General features: G+C 33.6%; 1 protein-coding gene across 1 annotated transcript in view; it reads left to right on the top strand.

Moving 5' to 3' along the window:
• LOC146914289 (lupeol synthase-like) overlaps positions 1-18789 on the top strand; it is a 39467-nt gene that overhangs the window by 7422 nt on the left and 13256 nt on the right. The window contains exons 2-9 of the mRNA XM_085717158.1: positions 3494-3679; positions 4239-4328; positions 10841-11038; positions 11641-11725; positions 14281-14447; positions 15686-15874; positions 16120-16233; positions 17448-17690. Of these exons, the coding sequence (XP_085573284.1) occupies positions 3494-3679; positions 4239-4328; positions 10841-11038; positions 11641-11725; positions 14281-14447; positions 15686-15874; positions 16120-16233; positions 17448-17690 (1272 nt within the window). The remainder of the gene's footprint in view (positions 1-3493; positions 3680-4238; positions 4329-10840; positions 11039-11640; positions 11726-14280; positions 14448-15685; positions 15875-16119; positions 16234-17447; positions 17691-18789) is intronic.

Genomic DNA, 18789 nt, shown 5'->3' with positions numbered 1-18789 from the left:
ACAACCGACAAAGATTGTCAAGTATTTTCATATCCCTTCCACAAAAAACAGTATTCCATATTATTTTATTGATATAAATTACTCATCCTTAGTCTTTGATCAATTGTAACAAACGTGAGTAAAAAATAATGGAAAAGATTGTACTTTAAATCCTCTAAAAAAAAATGAGTAACAAACGTGAGCAAAAAATAATGTTAAATATTGGAATTTAAATCCTCTAAAAAAATTATTAACAAACGTGAGCAAAAAATATTGTTAAAGATTGGACTTTAAATCCTCTAAAAAAAGATTAGTAATAGACGTGAGCAAAAAATATTGTTGAAGATTGGATTATAAATTCTCTAAAAAAAAGATTAGTAACAAACGTGAGCAAAAAATAATGTTAAAGATTGGACTTTAAATCCTCTAAAAAAGATTAGTAACAAACGTGAGAAAAAAATAATGTTAAAGATTGAACTTTAAATACTCTAAACAAAATATTAGTAACAACCGTGAGCAAAAAACAATGTTAAAGATTGAACTTTAAATCCTCTGGAAAAAAATATTAGTAACAAACGTGAGCAAAATATTATGTTAAGATTGGACTTTAAATCCTCTAAAAAAATATTAGTAACAAATGTGAGCAAAAATTAATGTTAAAGGGCAGACCATTCCCAATGTCGGAATCTATCTTCCACGACATGTTTTCAGTCATGGTCAATTATATGTAGCTTTATCGAGAGGAGTTTCTCAAAATTCAACAAAAGTTCTCATTAATGAAGAGAAAATAGAAAGATAAGATGGAGATTTTACGAAAAATGTTGTTTTTAAAGATATTCTTTTATCGCAATCATAACAATGTTTCTTTTACATAAAATGTCATTTATACATTTATGTTATGATGTTACTAATTACTATTAGAATAAACAATAAAATCAATAATTTCCATTAATATTTAAAAGTTTAAAAAATTTAATCAAAATTATACAAACAAACATAATAAAATAATCACATGCGTTAGCGCAGTAGAAAGAGCGGACAGACGGGCACGATAGTGCCCGTCTTTCCGCTAGTAATTATAAATGTAGTATTAGGAATTTGAGATCAGTTTTGACAAACCAAATTATAGCTGAAAGTTCACAAAAGCATTATCAAACAGGTAAGGGATGCAAATGTAAGAAGAAGAAAAACTGATAAGCGCATCCGAGAATTACCTTAATGGTGGGAACTGAATCGTCACCAAGATGCTTTCCAAGGCGTAGAAGAATCTAAATGGTAACAACTATGCACACAAAGCAGACATAGAAACTGCAAAAGCAAAAACACTGGCCCAAACCACAACAATGCAATGAAAGGCGTAGAAACAGTCATGAAAAAATTTGTCGATGCACTGTGAATCAGCCTTCACATATCATAGCACACAACATGACCAAATCAAAGTGCTTAATTACCGAAACAAATATTTCTTATAACTATCAAATACACAAACAAAACCCAAATACCAGTGAACCAAAACTCTAGCTCTAGATTATTAAAAGAAACAAAATATAGGGTGTCGAATATATAAGACAACTAAATCATTGCAAGAAAATTTGATATACAAATAAGTCAAGGGATAAACAACCAAGTTATACTAACCCATCTCATATGTAATAAGAATTTTCATTGTGAAATCACATAATTAAAAAAAAGGTGTTAGAAACAATTTCTTACAGGTAAATCCTTTGAGAAACCAAAGAACATTGCATTGGCAACCCACATAGACGATTGGTCTTCTACATCGAACAGTCACCCTTCTGGCGTCGTCTTTGGATTTTGCATTCAAGAGATTCAGTTAACTATCACATCAAAGCTTCCGACGCTAGTTTCAAAAGATGGTCGCAAGCGAGTATTTGAGTGTCATCATCCCACTATTCGATCATGCGACCTCTCTCAGACGAAATTGAAGAATGAAAAAGATGATTAAATGATTGAAGCTAAAGGAAAGAGGGAAATCTGAAACCAATTGGTTTGGCCATGGTGATGGTAGCAAGGTCGTTGAGAGAGGGAGAGAGAACTGACCGTGGCAGTAGCCTTCACCAACAGGTTTGACCCGTACTTTATACACTTTGTCACATGCCAGAATTTGTATGCTGTCAAAACAAATGAACCACACAATCTATCATAAATTCAAGAAACAAATAAATATACAAAATGAAAATTTTGAATGTATAAGCATCAACTGGATTTTACTTGTTCCTCACAATATTATCAATTTATGTATACCATCCAAACTCATCCCCTCTCTTATATTCTCTTCCATTGCAGTCAAACAACATCATGACCTAAAATTAAACTATGCAATCAAACCTGATGTCACATAATTTCATAGAGTCAAAACGAAACAAAAATAAATTATTCAGTTGCTCTCAATTTCACAATAAATGATCGGATATCATAAGAGAAACAAATGCATTACCTGAATGGTTGAAACCAAATCGTCACAGCAACAAAGGAAATTCTACAAACAATGATATATAACTTGTCAAAACATAAGAAATTACACAACAACAAATGCATCCAACATCCTTGAAGTGTTTCTGTCAAATTACATAGATTTATTCATATCTTTAACATTCTTTATCAAATTCTTTTACCACTTTTCATTCTGAACAACACCATTGTTTACCCAATAAAACCACAAAAATACAAATTTAAATAATTTACCGACAATTTGAATGAGATAGAAACAAACCCCGATTTTATTTTCATTTTATAATAACAAATTAGCATGCAACTGAATGTGATAGATTTATTACCTGGAGAAATGCAAACCAACAAATCGAGATGCGGAGAATTTCATGACTGTATTTGATGTGTGATTCTCTTCAGGGTATGTTCACTCTCTCAACTCACGGTTCTCGCAGCAGTTTTTAGTGAGGTAGCCAGAACTGGAGGAGATCAGAATGAAGAAAAGCAGCGATTGAGAGAGGAGAAGAGCGAAAATGAAAGAGAAAAAAAAGGTCATGATGTGAGCAAGAAGAAAGTGTTGGGTCGAAATCATAGACGGTTGCGGCGGAGGTGAAATGGCCACAGGCGATGGTGCGGATACGGCGGAGGACTGCTAGATTCCGATGGCAGAGGTCTATGGTGGTATTCAGAGAATGGGTGTGAGAGAAAAGGGAGAGAGAAATGGGGTTAGGTCAGAGTGATGGTTTCCAAAGAAGAGAAAGAGGCTCGTTGAGCAGTGGGGAGAGTAATTACCATAGTTTTCCAATGCATTTCAAATATCCAATTTTGGAGCCATTTTCTTAGATTTAGGGTTATGGAATTAGGGTTTGCATGTTTGCTAGGATTAGATATAGTAAAGGATAAGCTATATTGAGAGTTAAAGTAATTTTGGGAATAGTAAATATTCAAAGTACAATCTCTCATAAGTCTAATTCATTGTTGAGAGATCTAGTTCTGTGTATTACATTTTAATAATTTTATTGTCAATTATAAATGTGATGGTTGAATGTTGAATTACACGCAGCTCACAAAGGAGAACCAATGTGGCCCAATTCCACCAGCAGTGAAACTAAGAAACACAGATATCACAACAGAAGAAGCATTGATTACTACAATTAGAAGGGCTATCGGTTTCTATTCCTCAATTCAAGCTCATGATGGGCATTGGCCTGCTGAATGCGCTGGCTCTATGCTTTATGTTCCACCACTGGTGAGATTCAATTTTGGTTAATATCTGTTCTAAAATGAGTGATTTAGTTGATTGTTTCACACATGTTAATACATATTTGATATTTAAATTCTTTATTTATTTTTTATTAAAATTATAAAAAGTTGATATTTTAAAAATATTTATTGAGATAAATCCAACATCGGATATATGATATGTAAGTATTGTTGCCATATTTTAATCTTGGTTGGTTGCGATATTGTTGCAATATTTTCATCTTGTCTCGACATGTAATTAGATCTTGACAAGAAAAGAAAGGAATTGTTGCGATATTTTATGAAATGTATTATAATAAATTGTGCAAAAATGTTGTTGTACATTATTGTATCTTTTGTCGATCAAAAATTGGGATCAATTAGTTAATGAGTTTTACTGAAAAGACAAATGATATGGGTCCCTTTTCTTATAAATAGAAGGGTTAATATAAAATAATTGTTAACTCTTTTTGTTTTAGTTCTTTTCTATTTTTTTTATTTTTCTATTATTTAATAAAGATATGGCGACCACTACATATTGATATTTGTAATTAAAATTTATACAGGTAATGGTCCTGTATATTACAGGATCCCTTGATGAAGTGTTAGGACCGGAACATAAGAAGGAAATTATTCGATACTTGTATAATCATCAGGTACATATGTATGTAGCGTTTTCTTACATTAGTAAAAAAAAAAAAAAATTCCTATCAAGCACAAGGTGTTACAAAGTAGCATAACCAACACAAATTCACAGGTTTGACCACCAATAATAAAAATAAAAAAAATAAAAAATCAAGTTTGGAAGCCTTCAACCACCATCAATAATGAAGCTTGATGTGTTTACCGATCTTGACTGACTTGTTACATTTTATTAGGTATTTGCAATTTCTTTATCAAATCAGAATAAAAAGGAACTCGATCGATGAATAACAAGTTGGGTTCATTCATTTCATATAGGTCGTCTATTTTCTAAAATTAAGATACTTGTTATGAAATACCTTTTGTTTAACTATAATAAGATTAGAGAAATGTTAGCAACAGACATTTTAGCACACACTTTTCAGCACACACTCTTTAATTGGTTCAAATTTGCATGACCCCACCAAAGTCATATGGGACCCGCATAAATTGGTAGGACTCATGTGAATTTGAACCAATCAAAAAGAGCGTTGAAAAGTGTGTTAAAATGAGTGATGCTAACATTCCATAATAAAGGGCTATATTTCATTTGAAGATCAATTAGAGATAAGGGATACAATACAAACATGAATCCTGAACAAAACATGAACGTAAAAACGACCCCAACCCAAGCTCTTCTGCTAGAACTTAGTGGATGAACCCTATTAAGAATAGTCGGTGATTGAAAAGAAAAAAATGATAATTGGTTAGAGTTCCAATGAGTAAGTGTTTGTAGATATCATAAATGATAGGAACACTCACTTTCTAACATCTTTTCTAAACACCCACTCGTATATTGCACAAAATCCATATAATTGGTCTGATCATTTTTTTTAAGATCCATTTTCAAAATGTAAAATCCACGTGAGTTTCACCTAATAATAAAATGAGTATTATAGAGTGTTAAAGAGAGAATGTTCACATTATTAAAAAGATTTTTCTTTAGGCATCTATTGTTGGGGTATAACAGTGTTGAATGTGAAGTTGGTGAAGGTTTCTTTGTGAAGAAGAAATAGAAAAAATAACAGAAACTGTTTTAGGGTTAGGGTTTTAGAGAGAAGAATAGAAAAGATAATGAAATTGTGAAAAACTAATATTATTCATGAGGGTTACAATGTTTATATATACAAGAGTAACCTAGTGTTACTTGCTTATCAAGTAACTAACAAAACGTAACTAAATCTAGCTAAACATAAGGAAATCTGTTATTACTTATTCACCAAGTAACAAAACCCTAACATGAAGGAAAACATACAATAGTTTTGAATTACACACCAATACTCCTCCTTAATTCAAACTATCAAAGCAAAACACACCCAGCTCTCTTCTAAGCTTCAGAAACTGGGCTCTTTTCACAGGTTTGGTGAAGATGTCAGCAACTTGATTAAGTGTTGAGCAGTACTCAACATTGATCTTACATCTGTTCACTTGGTCCCTCAAGTAGTGGAACCTGGTCTCTATGTGTTTGCTTTTACCATGTGCAATAGGGTTTTTAGCTAGATTTATTGCAGACTTGTTGTCAATCAGAAGCTTGATAGGTTGCTGAATGTTGATCATCAGATCCTCCAAAACATTCCTCAACCAGTTTGCTTGACAAGCTGCTGCAGAACCTGCAACATATTCTGCTTCACAGCTAGAGAGAGCCACTATTGACTGCTTCTTTGAGGTCCATGATATAGGTGCTCCCTGCAACATGAATACAAAACCTGTAGTGCTCCTCCTATCTATCTTATCCCCACACCAGTCTGCATCAGAGTAGCCTGTCATGCTGAGCTGCTCAGTTTCATGTGCATCAGGGAACAAGATTCCATACTGTAGAGTACCATTTATGTATCTTAGAATCTTCTTAGCTGCTAAGAAATGAGTTTTACTAGGGTTACTCATAAACCTACTTACAATTCCAACTGCATAGCTAATGTCTGGCCTGCTTTGACATAGGTATCTCAGTGAACCAATGAGACTCCTGAACATAGTTGGATCAACAGCTTCATCATCTTCTATTACTTCACTTCTAATGTTAGAATCTGCAGGAGTGATTGATGAATTGCAGTCTAACATATTGAATTTCTTCAGTATCTCTGTAGCATACTTTGCTTGATGAAGTATCAATCCCTTTGAAGTTCTCAGAAACTCCATTCCCAGAAAGTAAGCAAGCTTTCCCAAATCTGTCATTTCAAACTCAGACTTCATGACAGATTTGAATTCTTCAATGTCTTTCATGTTGCTTCCAGTTACCAACAGGTCATCCACATATAGACATATGATCAGTAACCTTGTTTCTGAGCTTCCTTTTACATAAACTCCATGTTCAGCTATGCATTTCTTAAAGCTTTGATCAACAAAAAACTTGTCAATTCTTTTGTTCCAGGCACTGGGTGCCTGCTTCAAACCATATAAAGCCTTGTTCAGTTTGAACACCCTATCTTCTTTCCCTTTGATAATGAATCCTGGAGGTTGTGTAACATACACAGTCTCTTCTAATGTACCATTTAGAAAAGCTGATTTCACATCCAGGTGATATAGAGGCCATGCTTTACTGGTTGCTACAGCTATTACCAACCTGATAGTTTCATGCCTAGCAACTGGTGAAAACACTTCAGTGTAATCAAGACTCTCCTTCTGTAGAAACCCTCTAGCTACAAGTCTGGCATTGTGCTTTACCACTTTGCCTTCAGGGTTCAATTTCAGCTTGAAAACCCATTTAACATCTATTGCCTTATTTCCATCAGGCAGCTTGACCAAATCCCATGTCTGATTCTTCTCTATAGAATTCAGTTCTTCCTGCATAGCTTCTTTCCAGTTTTCATCACTCAAAGCAGCCTTATAATCTACAGGTTCAGTGTCTGCAAACATTGCAAAGTGTACCAGTTCTCCATCTGGATTTACTTCATCATCACCAGTTACTTCACAGTCCTGTAGTCTTCTTGGGATTTGTCTGTTTCTCTGTGGTCTAGCTGTAGTGGTTGGCTCCTCATCAGGTACTTCTTCAATTACAACTTCTTCATCTGTAATGAGTTCATCAGGCTCTTTGTCACCTTCAATGATGACATGCTTCTCAGATAGACTGCATTTGTTTGAATTCCAATCCCAGAATTCATCCTCAAGCACTTTCACATCTCTACTTATCACAATTTTTTTAGAGTGTGGCTCAAGTAACCTGTATGCTCCAGTGTTATGATATCCAACCAGTATCATTGCTTCACTCTTGTCCTCCAACTTCTTTCTTCTAGAGTCAGGAACATGCTTATAGCAGATTGAGCCAAAAATCTTCAAGTGACTGATTGATGGTTTTCTTCCTGACCAAATCTCTTCAGGTACCTTATCCTTCATCTTCTTAGTAGGACACTTGTTAAGAATATGAGCAGCAGTATTGACTGCTTCACCCCAGAACTCATGAGGAAGCTTCTTCTCTTTCAGCATACTTCTGGCCATATCAAGGAGACTTCTGTTTCTCCTTTCAGCAAGTCCATTATGTTGAGGAGTGTAGGGAGCTGTGACTTCATGAATGATGCCCTGATTTGAGCAATAGGATTCAAAATCTCTAGAGGTATACTCACCACCTCCATCAGTTCTTAGGATCTTCAGCTTCATACCACTCTGATTTTCAACTAATACCTTGAACTTCTTAAAAACTTCTAGAGCTTCACTCTTAAGTTTTATCAGATATAACCACAGCATCCTTGAATATTCATCCACAAATGTGATGAAATACCTATTTCCACTGTATGTAGGAGTTTCTATAGGTCCACATATATCTGAATGCACCACATTCAATACATGCTTTGCTCTCATCTTCAAATCAGACTTGAAAGCTGACCTAGAATGCTTTCCTACTAAATATATGCTACATGATTTCTCAGGGATCTTTACATTTAACTCCCCAATAACCATATTCTTAGTTTTCAGTAGACATAGACTCCTATAGTTCAAGTGTCCATACCTTCTATGCCAGAGTTCAGATTCTTCATCTTTCACTGAAGCTTTATAACAAATTTGCTCCTTATTCACTATGCTGGTTTTGAAGGTTCTGTTCTTAGTAAGCTTTGACTGCAGTATGAGCTTCCTCAATGGATTGTATAGCTTTAAGGTTTCATCCTCCATAGTTACTGAATAACCTTTCTCTATGAGCTGACCTACACTCATGAGATTGCACTTCATTCCAGGAACATAGAGTACCTCTTCTATCACTGCTCTTTTTCCATCACTTCCTTGTATGATCACATTTCCCATACCTTCAGCTTTCATACTTCTGCAGTCTGCCAATCTTACACTGGTTTTCTTGCTATCATCAAATTCACCCAGCGATTCCTTCTTACCAGTCATGTGATTTGAGCATCCGGTATCAAGATACCAAGTATCTGATACTGCTTCTGACTCTTTATCACTTGTAGTAGCCATTAACATGACTGTATCAGCACCAGAGTGTGAATCTTCTTGAGCCACATTAGCTTCTTGCTCTTTGTTCTTTCCCTTTCTGTCTTTATTGAACCAGCATTCAGAAGCATAATGTCCATATTTTTCACAACAATAACATTGTACCTTTCTTTTATCTTTCTTCCCTTGATTCTTGGAAGAAGATTCAGCTCCATTCTTTGAAGATTCAGGTTTATCACCTTGTTTCTGATTATTCTTTCCCTTTCTTTTCTTCCACAATTCTTTCTTGGACTCTTCTTGCTTGAATCTTGCAAGCAATGCCTGTTCCTCATCTTTCTCCACCTTTCTGCCAGTTATCTTCATCTCATGAGCCTCTAATGCTCCTTGAAGTTCTTCAATCTTCACTTCATTCAAATCCTTGGTTTCCTCATACGTTATCACCAAGTGATCAAATTGAGATGGGAGAGTCCTCAGAATCTTCTCCATAACTGATCTATCAGAAAGGGTTTCACCACAAAGCTTCATCTGATTTGTGATTGTTAGAACAGATGAGAAATAATCCTCAATCTTTTCTTCATCCTTCATTTGAAGCAACTCATACTGTCTTCTCAAAGCCTGTAACTTTATCTTCTTCACTTTATCATCTCCACTGAAATACTTCACCAATGTATCCCATGCCTCCTTTGAACTTTCTGCATCAGCAATTTTCTCAAACACCTTGTTGTCAACGCATTGATGAATGTAGAATAGAGCCTTGCTATCTTTCTTCTTGGCTTCTCTGTGTGTATTTCTCTGAACATCAGTGGGATTTTCTGGAAGTGGCTCGAAACCATTGCTAACAATTTCAAGAACATCTTGAAACCCAAACATCACCTTCATCTGCTTAACCCATCTATCCCAATTCTTCTTTCCATCAAGAACTGGCAAGTGCACAGCGATATTCCCATTGGGATTCATGGTTGATCTTCTTCTTGGATCGAACTATGCTCTGATACCAATTGTTGGGGTATAACAGTGTTGAATGTGAAGTTGGTGAAGGTTTCTTTGTGAAGAAGAAACAGAAAAAATAACAGAAACTGTTTTAGGGTTAGGGTTTTAGAGAGAAGAATAGAAAAGATAATGAAATTGTGAAAAACTAATATTATTCATGAGGGTTACAATGTTTATATATACAAGAGTAACCTAGTGTTACTTGCTTATCAAGTAACTAACAAAACGTAACTAAATCTAGCTAAACATAAGGAAATCTGTTATTACTTATTCACCAAGTAACAAAACCCTAACATGAAGGAAAACATACAATAGTTTTGAATTACACACCAATATCTATGACTTTCTCACGGACATCTCAAACTACCGAAAAGTCTCCAAGGCAATTAGCTATTGTTCACTGGGGGATCGACATAAAACTCGTTCCCATGATTTTAAGAAAAACGCAATCCGGGGATGGAAAACAAACCCAAGACACAAAACAGCATGTCTAGACACACTCACACACAAACACCATTCAACATGCAATACTTTATCCAAAATCAATTAAATTGCTCATAATTCAACAATAATACATCATCATTCAAAAACATTACACCATAACTCAAAAACAAAGTATTTGTTAAGTTGCGTCTTCAAATCATCCAACTTGTTGGTAGGGGTTTAAAAATCTTAACGGTCTTGTTGAAAGCTTCATATCTCACTTGACATTCCACTTTTTCATCCTGAGACATGATTCATTTGAGAGAAATAGATATAAGAGAAAATATAAAAATAAAATGCAATGAAAGAAAGTATAAAATGAATGGCGTGAAAATCTGGAGACATATATTAATATAAAATGAGGTGCAATATTATCCACATATGTTGTCGGTGCTTTGACCACCGCATAAAACATGAATTTCTAAAACTGGAGACATATATTAATATAAATCACATTACATTGATTCAATTTTTAGACTCAATTATTAATACCGTAATACTAACACACTAAATTCATTTTTTGGACAAGTAGATGTTGCATTGATAAACATTTATATCAGCTATATAACATATAAAAGTGATCCCTAAAATATCTTAGAATTGATTTGAATTGTTATTGGTAAATATGACGGGGTGACAGAACAAAGATGGTGGATGGGGATTGAATATAGAGACTCACAGTACAATGTTTGGATCTGCATTGTGTTATATTGCATTGAGGATACTTGGAGAAGAACTTGAAGATGGTGAAAACATGGCAATGGACAGAGGAAGAAGATGGATCCTTGACCATGGTGGTCTCGTAGCTATGCCAGCATCAGGAACATTTTGGGTCACGGTAAACTTCATTTCTTCAATGATATTATGACATATTCCATTCATCCCATGTTAATAGTTTTTTTTAACAATTTTACTTAAAAATTAAAACAAATTATTACATTTTTTTTTACCAAAAAAAATATATAAAAATGATTACAATGAGTGTAACAATTTTACAAAATACTCTTTACTGATTATTGGATACTCCCTCCAGTCTTTTTTTATAAGAAACAAAAAACATAAATCATCAAAACCAAAAAAATATTAATAATAGTTATGTTCATTTAATATTTTTATAAATTTCACACACACACACACACACACACACACACACACACACACACACACATATATATATATATATATATATATATTCTATTATCATTATTGTATGTATTATGTGATGCGGACAACACAAATCTTGCAATAAAATTAAAATAAAATCCTTTTGAAAAAAAGCTAAAATCAAATAGTTAATATATATTAAAATAGTTTACTTTGAAATACTTTTATTTATTAGGAAGATTTTTTTTTCTGTAGGGGAGGATGATATTTTTTTCTGTACATAGTATAACTGTATATCACCAAACTAATTGGCTAGCTCATGACAAGACACTGTAGGTACTTGGAGTTTATGAGTGGGCAGGCTGCAATCCAATTCCACCAGAGTTTTGGTTACTGCCCAAATTCAGCATTCTTCATCCAGGTTCCTTTCTTACCTTATTTTTCTTTAATTAGGTTGGCACCAAAAGCTATCTTCTATCATTTGCAGCATCATATTAAATTTATTGTTAATTAAAATTAAAAGATATAAAAAATAACTTGGGAGGACTAAGCCAAATTCCAACAAGACAATAAAGGGTTTCAAAAACTACCTCATCAAAAACTTTATTCTAAATAGCCAGTTGGATAAAATTTGATGAAGGAAAAAAATGTATAGTTGAATAACGCAACTAGCAACAAAATCAAACTCAAAACAAAAGCATCGAGTTATGCATCTTCAAAATTTATAACTTGGAAGACCTGATCTTGATAAATCTTCTTGGATACGTCTTTCATTTGCTAAATGCTATTTCTCTAGAAAATAGCATCAAAAAAATTTCAAGACACAGCTGACAAGTTTTAATTGCATGATTTATTTGTTCACTTCCTTTTTTTCAGCTACACCTTCTTGAATTGTGGCAAATAGTGCATTGTGATTGGCTGCTCTTTATTTTTGAAGAATTCTTGATGTTATTTTTCCAGAGATATAGCATTGCTCTTGAAAAATCTTGATAAATCTTCTTGTATACGTCTTTCATTTACTATTTCAAATATTGGGTGCGCCAAATATAAACTTATAAAAAAGATATCCAAAGATTTACTTACTATTGTGTGTAAAATAGTGGTAAGAAGATTTCTTTGGCCGTTGGAAACTCTCCCTCTTATACAAATGGGGATTGGAAAATTTAGATAGTTCTTCATGGTAAATCTTATGCGGTAGTTAAGGATGGTTGGGACATTGGAAAGTCTATCAGGATGAAGTATAAGGGTGATAAAGCAAATATCTTTAATGCACTATCTAGGGTAGAAGGAAAAGGGAGACACATCAGTGAGGGTAGAGTATCTAAATGGTTGACAAGATTTATGGTTGAGGCTATGAGGGGTGATTAATAATTACAGGGGAGGTAATTGGTGTTTAAGTGGTGATTTTTATGCTATTCGTCCTGTTGAAGAGCGGAGAAGTAGGGTGATTGGCTTGAGTCATGAGAACTATTCACAATTTAATTAGTTCATTGACACCAATATGGTATTTGATTCCTCTCTATGGGAGGCACTACATTTGGTTTCGAGGGGACGACTTTTCCATGAGTCGTTTAGACAAATTTTTATTATCTGAAGATTGGCATGCTAAATGGCCTAGTTGTATTCAGAGGGCATTAATCTGTGAATTGTCTAATCATTGTTCGTTTATGGTTACGATGGATGGAAAAAATTGTGGTCCACGTCCACAACATATGTTAAAATGTTGAGCGGACCATCCTGGTTATGAACGGTTTGTATGTGATCAGTGGAATTTGTTTTCGGTGGATGGTTAAGAGATTACGTGCCGAAAGAAAAACTAAAATTGATAAAAGGAAGTTTGAAAGTCTGGCGACATAGGTCATGAGGTGGGGGATGGGTCTTCAACGTTATTTTTGTGGGATCCGTGGTTGGAGGAGGGGAGGGGGGATTTAAAGGCTATGTTAAGTCTCCTTTTTGCTTTAGTTGAGAATAAATTATGAAGGTGGAAGAAATGTATGCTTTAGAATTTTTGGCACTTTAAAATTTCATGATTAATCCACCCCTTATCTAAAAATTCTAATTTTATCTAGGAGGCTATTTTAATTTTCTAAATATGCCTGCAAATAATAATGAAAAAATTGTACCTATAGATCACCTTTCTGGAGTTCATGTCTACAATGAAAAAAAATGTCTATGTTTCTTTAGTTCAGCACCTGAAGAATTATTGTTAGCAAAACAAAAAAAAAACATTAAGCGAAAAAAATAATTGAGGAAATTTTGTTTAGGCAAAAAACAAAAATTCATGTGGCTGAAAAGTTAGATTTCGTGCACGTCAGCACCTCTTAAGTGAGTGGGCTGCTGGGGGACTAAAATAGTATGAATCTCAAATCACAGAAATAGAATTTGTATTTTTTTTTTTACGTACGGGGGCTATTTCTAGAATTCACGTATATTAAATGGGTTATTTTAATAATTAACCCTAATATTTATGAGCAAAACTTGTGTGGTCACAAACCTAAATCTAAATCCAATATGAACTTTCACACAAATACAAAGAGAAGGAAAAAAGAGAAGGAATAAAAAGATCAGATGTACTACTAACCATTGTTTTACGGTGGTGACAATTTTACATATGGAGTAGTTGAATTTGAATATCAAAGCTTATAGTTTTATAGCTTTTCAAATTTGTAACTATGCTCAATTTTGTTTTTCATCACTATCATGTGAACACTCAACCGATAGATGTTGACACGGCATTGATGACACAGTCACTCAATGCCATGCAACATCAAAACACGTACGATGTGGCTGGCCTTATCATCTAACTTGGATGAGATGACTTCAAGGACTAGAATAACAAAATCTATTATTTTTCAAAGGACTAAAACTAGGAAGTGATCATATTACATAGAGCAAAAATATACATTATCCCATTAATTATCATAATTCTTCTTTGATTACAATTTAATTGTTTATGTCTTTTCTGTAAACATGCAGGGAAAATGTTGTGCTACACTCGGTTGCTTTATATGAATATGTCATATTTATATGGGAAGAAGTATGTGGGCAATATAACTAGCCTAATTAGATCACTTAGAGAAGAACTTTACAACGAGCCTTATGATGAAATCAACTGGAATAGAGCTCGAAACACTGCAACCAAGGTTCGTGAGCGTGACATCTATAATCTTTTTTTTTTTTTTTTTGGTGGTGTCCGGGGTTCGAACCCCGAACATTGCATATATTATGCATTGTGCTTACCAGCTAAGCTCACGGGACTGACATCTATAATCTATATCTTCTTTTGGTACTTCTATAATCTATATTTTTTTTAGTAATCCAAGTTAAATTAAAGGAAACACAAGGAGCACTTCAATCCAAATACACTAACAACAAATACAATCAAACTCACTTAAGACACGTGAACACAAATTACCATAAACACTACCACCCCTAACAAGATTAAGTATCTAACCTTTCTCTTACATCTGCCTTAACCAAGTAACTATGCTACAGAAAATGTCGAAACTACGACCATGATGAGGTGCCTCAATAATGTCGAACCAACGATAAGTTTTCTACCAAATAGCAGAAGAAAAGGGGTAAGTAAAAATTAAATGCACAATCTCACCATTGTTGGAGGCAATTACAACAGACCCCTAAGCTGCAAAGCATCCATGGTTGAAAATGAATCAACAAGAAACCTCCAAAATTAACCGCCAATTGGAATTACTTTGCGTTTAAACAAATATCCCTGGTAGGCAACCTATTACGGAGAAGCCACCAAGCAAATAACGAGATCTTCAAGGGAAGATCCTTGTGCAAAATATGCTTAGAAACAGCTGTAAAATGACGTGTTTCCTGACTCATCAGGTGCTGATAAGCACCACGAACAGAATAACCAACACCCGGATAAAGCGTCCAAAACCACTTATCCTCAACAGTAGTCTGCAAAAACACATTATTAAGCAAATCCTCACACTTCACTACCAACTCCTCCTTTCAAACCCACAATAGACGCCTTCAGCCTCATCTCCCTCACCCCACCCTAAAAGAAACATAATTAAGGATCTTTTCATCTCATTTTAAATGTATTATTTTTGTTGTACATGATTTAAGAAAATTATTACTCCCTCTGTTTCAAAATATAAGCAAAATTCACTTTTTAGGTTCATTCATTTAATGATGTATGTGATCCATATTATGAACCACATACATCATTAAATGAATGAACCTAAAAAGTGAATTTTACTTATATTTTGAAACGGATGGAGTAATTGCTTTGATTTTGATAAGAAAATAAATTTGATTTACTAAAATGCCATTATTAATTTTATTTAATGACTACTTAACTTAATTGAGAATAAAAATAATTATATATATATATGGCACGAATTTTCAGGTTGATTTGTACTTCCCACATGCTTTGATCCAAGATATGTTATGGGATTTTCTTTATCACGTGGGAGAGCGTTTGATGAATTGTTGGCCTTTTTCCAAGCTTCGACAAAAGGCATTAGAAATCGCAATTAAACATGTACATTATGAGAGTGAAAACAGTAGATACCTTTGCTATGGAAGTCCTGAGAAGGTAACCAAAGGAGCAACAATAATACATTACTCCATCTATCTAAAATTATAAGCAAAAACTAGTTTAAAAAATTGATGTATTAGTTCCAATTTTTGGCGAAATACATTACATTAACTTTTGCTTATAATTTCTTTAGCTATGACGTGGTCCATATTATTTATAATATTAATTGGTCATTTTTTTTTAATCAACTTTTACTTATATTTTCTTTTGTTATGACACCTAATTGAAATACATGGATGCAGATGTACTGTTTGCTAGCTTGTTGGGTTGAGGACCCAAATTCAGAGGCATACAAACGTCATTTAGCCCGAATTCCAGATTATTTTTGGGTAGCAGAAGATGGTTTGAAAGTTCAGGTTAGATCTATCATTTTTGGGAAAATATTGAAATAGAGGTGTAAATTCAGAGAAAGAAAAATCCCCTACTTATCTTAAATTATGGTTATTGTTTGAAGAAAAAAGACATATGGCCAACATTGGTAGCAAAAATCGATGCAAGGGTACAAATTTGAACTGAATTTTTTAAAATGTTGTCGTTGGAGTGTTTTATGATTTTCCATCGATTATAAAAACATCATATAGTATGTCTCTCACAAGCTTAGCTCAATTAGTAAGAATATTGTTATATGTAAGTGTTGGAGTTCAAACGTCGGAGACTGTATTTATTCATCTTTAAAGGTGAATTCCTAACCAATAGGCTACTAGACAAAAACACACACATATGCAGAGTACATATTTTTTAATAAAATTTTGCAGAAAAATTTATAATATTATAAGAATTTCTCCAAAAATAATAGAATTGTTTAACAAAACATGAATTAAATATAAATTTTTATGTTTTTCGCGGCATTTTTAATGTTTTGGAGATATTTTTATAGTATTCTACACATTTCTGTACAATTTTATTCAAAAATACAAAATTGACGTAAAAATAAAGAACAAAAGTAATGATTGAAAATTTTATAGGGACTAAAACGATGATATATTTATCGAGACCAAAAACATATTTAACTCATATACATACATACATACATACATACATACATACATACATACATACATACATACATACATACATACATACATACATACATATATATATATATATATATATATATATATATATATAAATTGTATCATATAACATTTCATTATTAATCAATGTGACATCTTTGACTAATTAATGGACAACCTCAGTCACGTGCCTCTTAATAAACTCAATATGAAAGTTTGTTAAATGAGAACTACAAAATTGGACATTGTTATCCATAATGACACCAAATTCAGTTATATCACCTCCTCCTCTATCAAAGTAATTAGCTACATTTGTGAGTTGTGGGTCATGCATCCATAGAATTGCATGATAGTGTCAGAAAGCCTCCCCTATATCAACCGAACATAATGGAGTGAATCTCATTGTTTTTGAGAGAAAATGATGGCCTTCTACATCTCTAGTGCAAATGCATATTCCTACTTTAATACTGCCAATTTTTTAACCATGAACGTTTAATTTAATGATTAATCATGTAAAATTATAATTGAGCTAGCTATGTAATATTATGCATTTCTAGGGCTTTGGTTGTCAGACATGGGATGCAGCATTTTCTGTACAAGCAATAGTTGGATGTAACTTGAGTAAGGAGTATGGTCCTATGCTTAAGAAAGCACATCAATTTCTGAAGGCTTCACAGGCTGCTGAGAACCCTACGGGTGATTTCAAAGCAATGTATAGACACATTAGGAAAGGAGGTTGGACATTCTCAATACAAGATGAAGGATGGCAAACCTCTGACTGCACTGCTGAGGGACTCAAGGTACTCTTCTCCCCAGCCATTCTAAAGGCCCACTCTGTCCCCTAGACAAAGTTTTATCTTCGTCGGCGCCGTCGACCGGTCCGATCACTACCCCGCCACTCGCTTCTTCCTTTCTCCTATTTTCATCATGGTTTCTGCAATCAGCAACATACTTTCTCAAAGATTCACAACATACATATCCTGCAAAAAGGGAAATCATGCTCTTCCTACTTCTCTTGACACATAAATTATTGACTATTTTTCCTAAATCAGTTCCATTTTTACTTTCCGATCAAGTCTATTATATGCATGGTTGAAGATGGTTGAGGATCTGCCTACAGTTTAGAAATGAAGCACGCACAATTTTCACACAAAGTGAACATGTGATGATGATGACGTGGCCTAGAGGAAAAGAAGAATACGGATAGATGTGCCCAAATAAAAAACTAAGTTAGCGTGAATTTACACAATACCCATTAATTTAATTTATTTTTAAAAAGAAAATATGGGCATTTTTGGTATATGTGAAAAGGTGTATGATGCTAATGCACACCTTCTAATTTTGGCTTAATTACTTTTTTTGGTCCCTTAATTTATTTTTTGGTTTCGTTTTGGTCTCTAACTATTAAAAGTTTCGTTTCGGTCCCTTAACTTATTTTTGGGTTTTCTTTTGGTCCCTTAACTATTAAATGTTTCGTTTTGGTCCCTTAACTTATTTTTTGGTTTCGTTTTGGTCTCTTAACTTATTTTTTTTGTTTCGTTTTGGTCCCTTAACTCTAATACATTCATCCTAACATAAAGGACCAAAGTGGTTGACAGAGGAAGAGTTAAGGGACCAAAACGAAACCTAAAAATAAGTTAAGGGACCAAAACGAAACTTTTAATAATTAAGGGACCAAAACGAAACCAAAAAGTAAGTTAAGAGACCAAAACGAAACTTTTAATAGTTAAGGGACCAAAACGAAACTAAAAAATAAGCTAAGGGACCAAAAAAGTAATTAAGCCTCTAATTTTTGAGTGGGTGTGCATTAGCATTCCCCCCCCTGTGTGTGTGTGTATATATATATATATATATATATATATATATATATATATATATATATATATATGCATTGATTAG

Source organism: Medicago sativa, chromosome 6 (assembly GCF_051527215.1).
Source record: "Medicago sativa cultivar Bolivia chromosome 6, Bolivia_mono, whole genome shotgun sequence".
NCBI lineage: Eukaryota > Viridiplantae > Streptophyta > Magnoliopsida > Fabales > Fabaceae > Medicago > Medicago sativa.
Note: the sequence above shows the minus strand (reverse complement) of the source record. Positions and strands in the feature narration are given on the sequence as shown.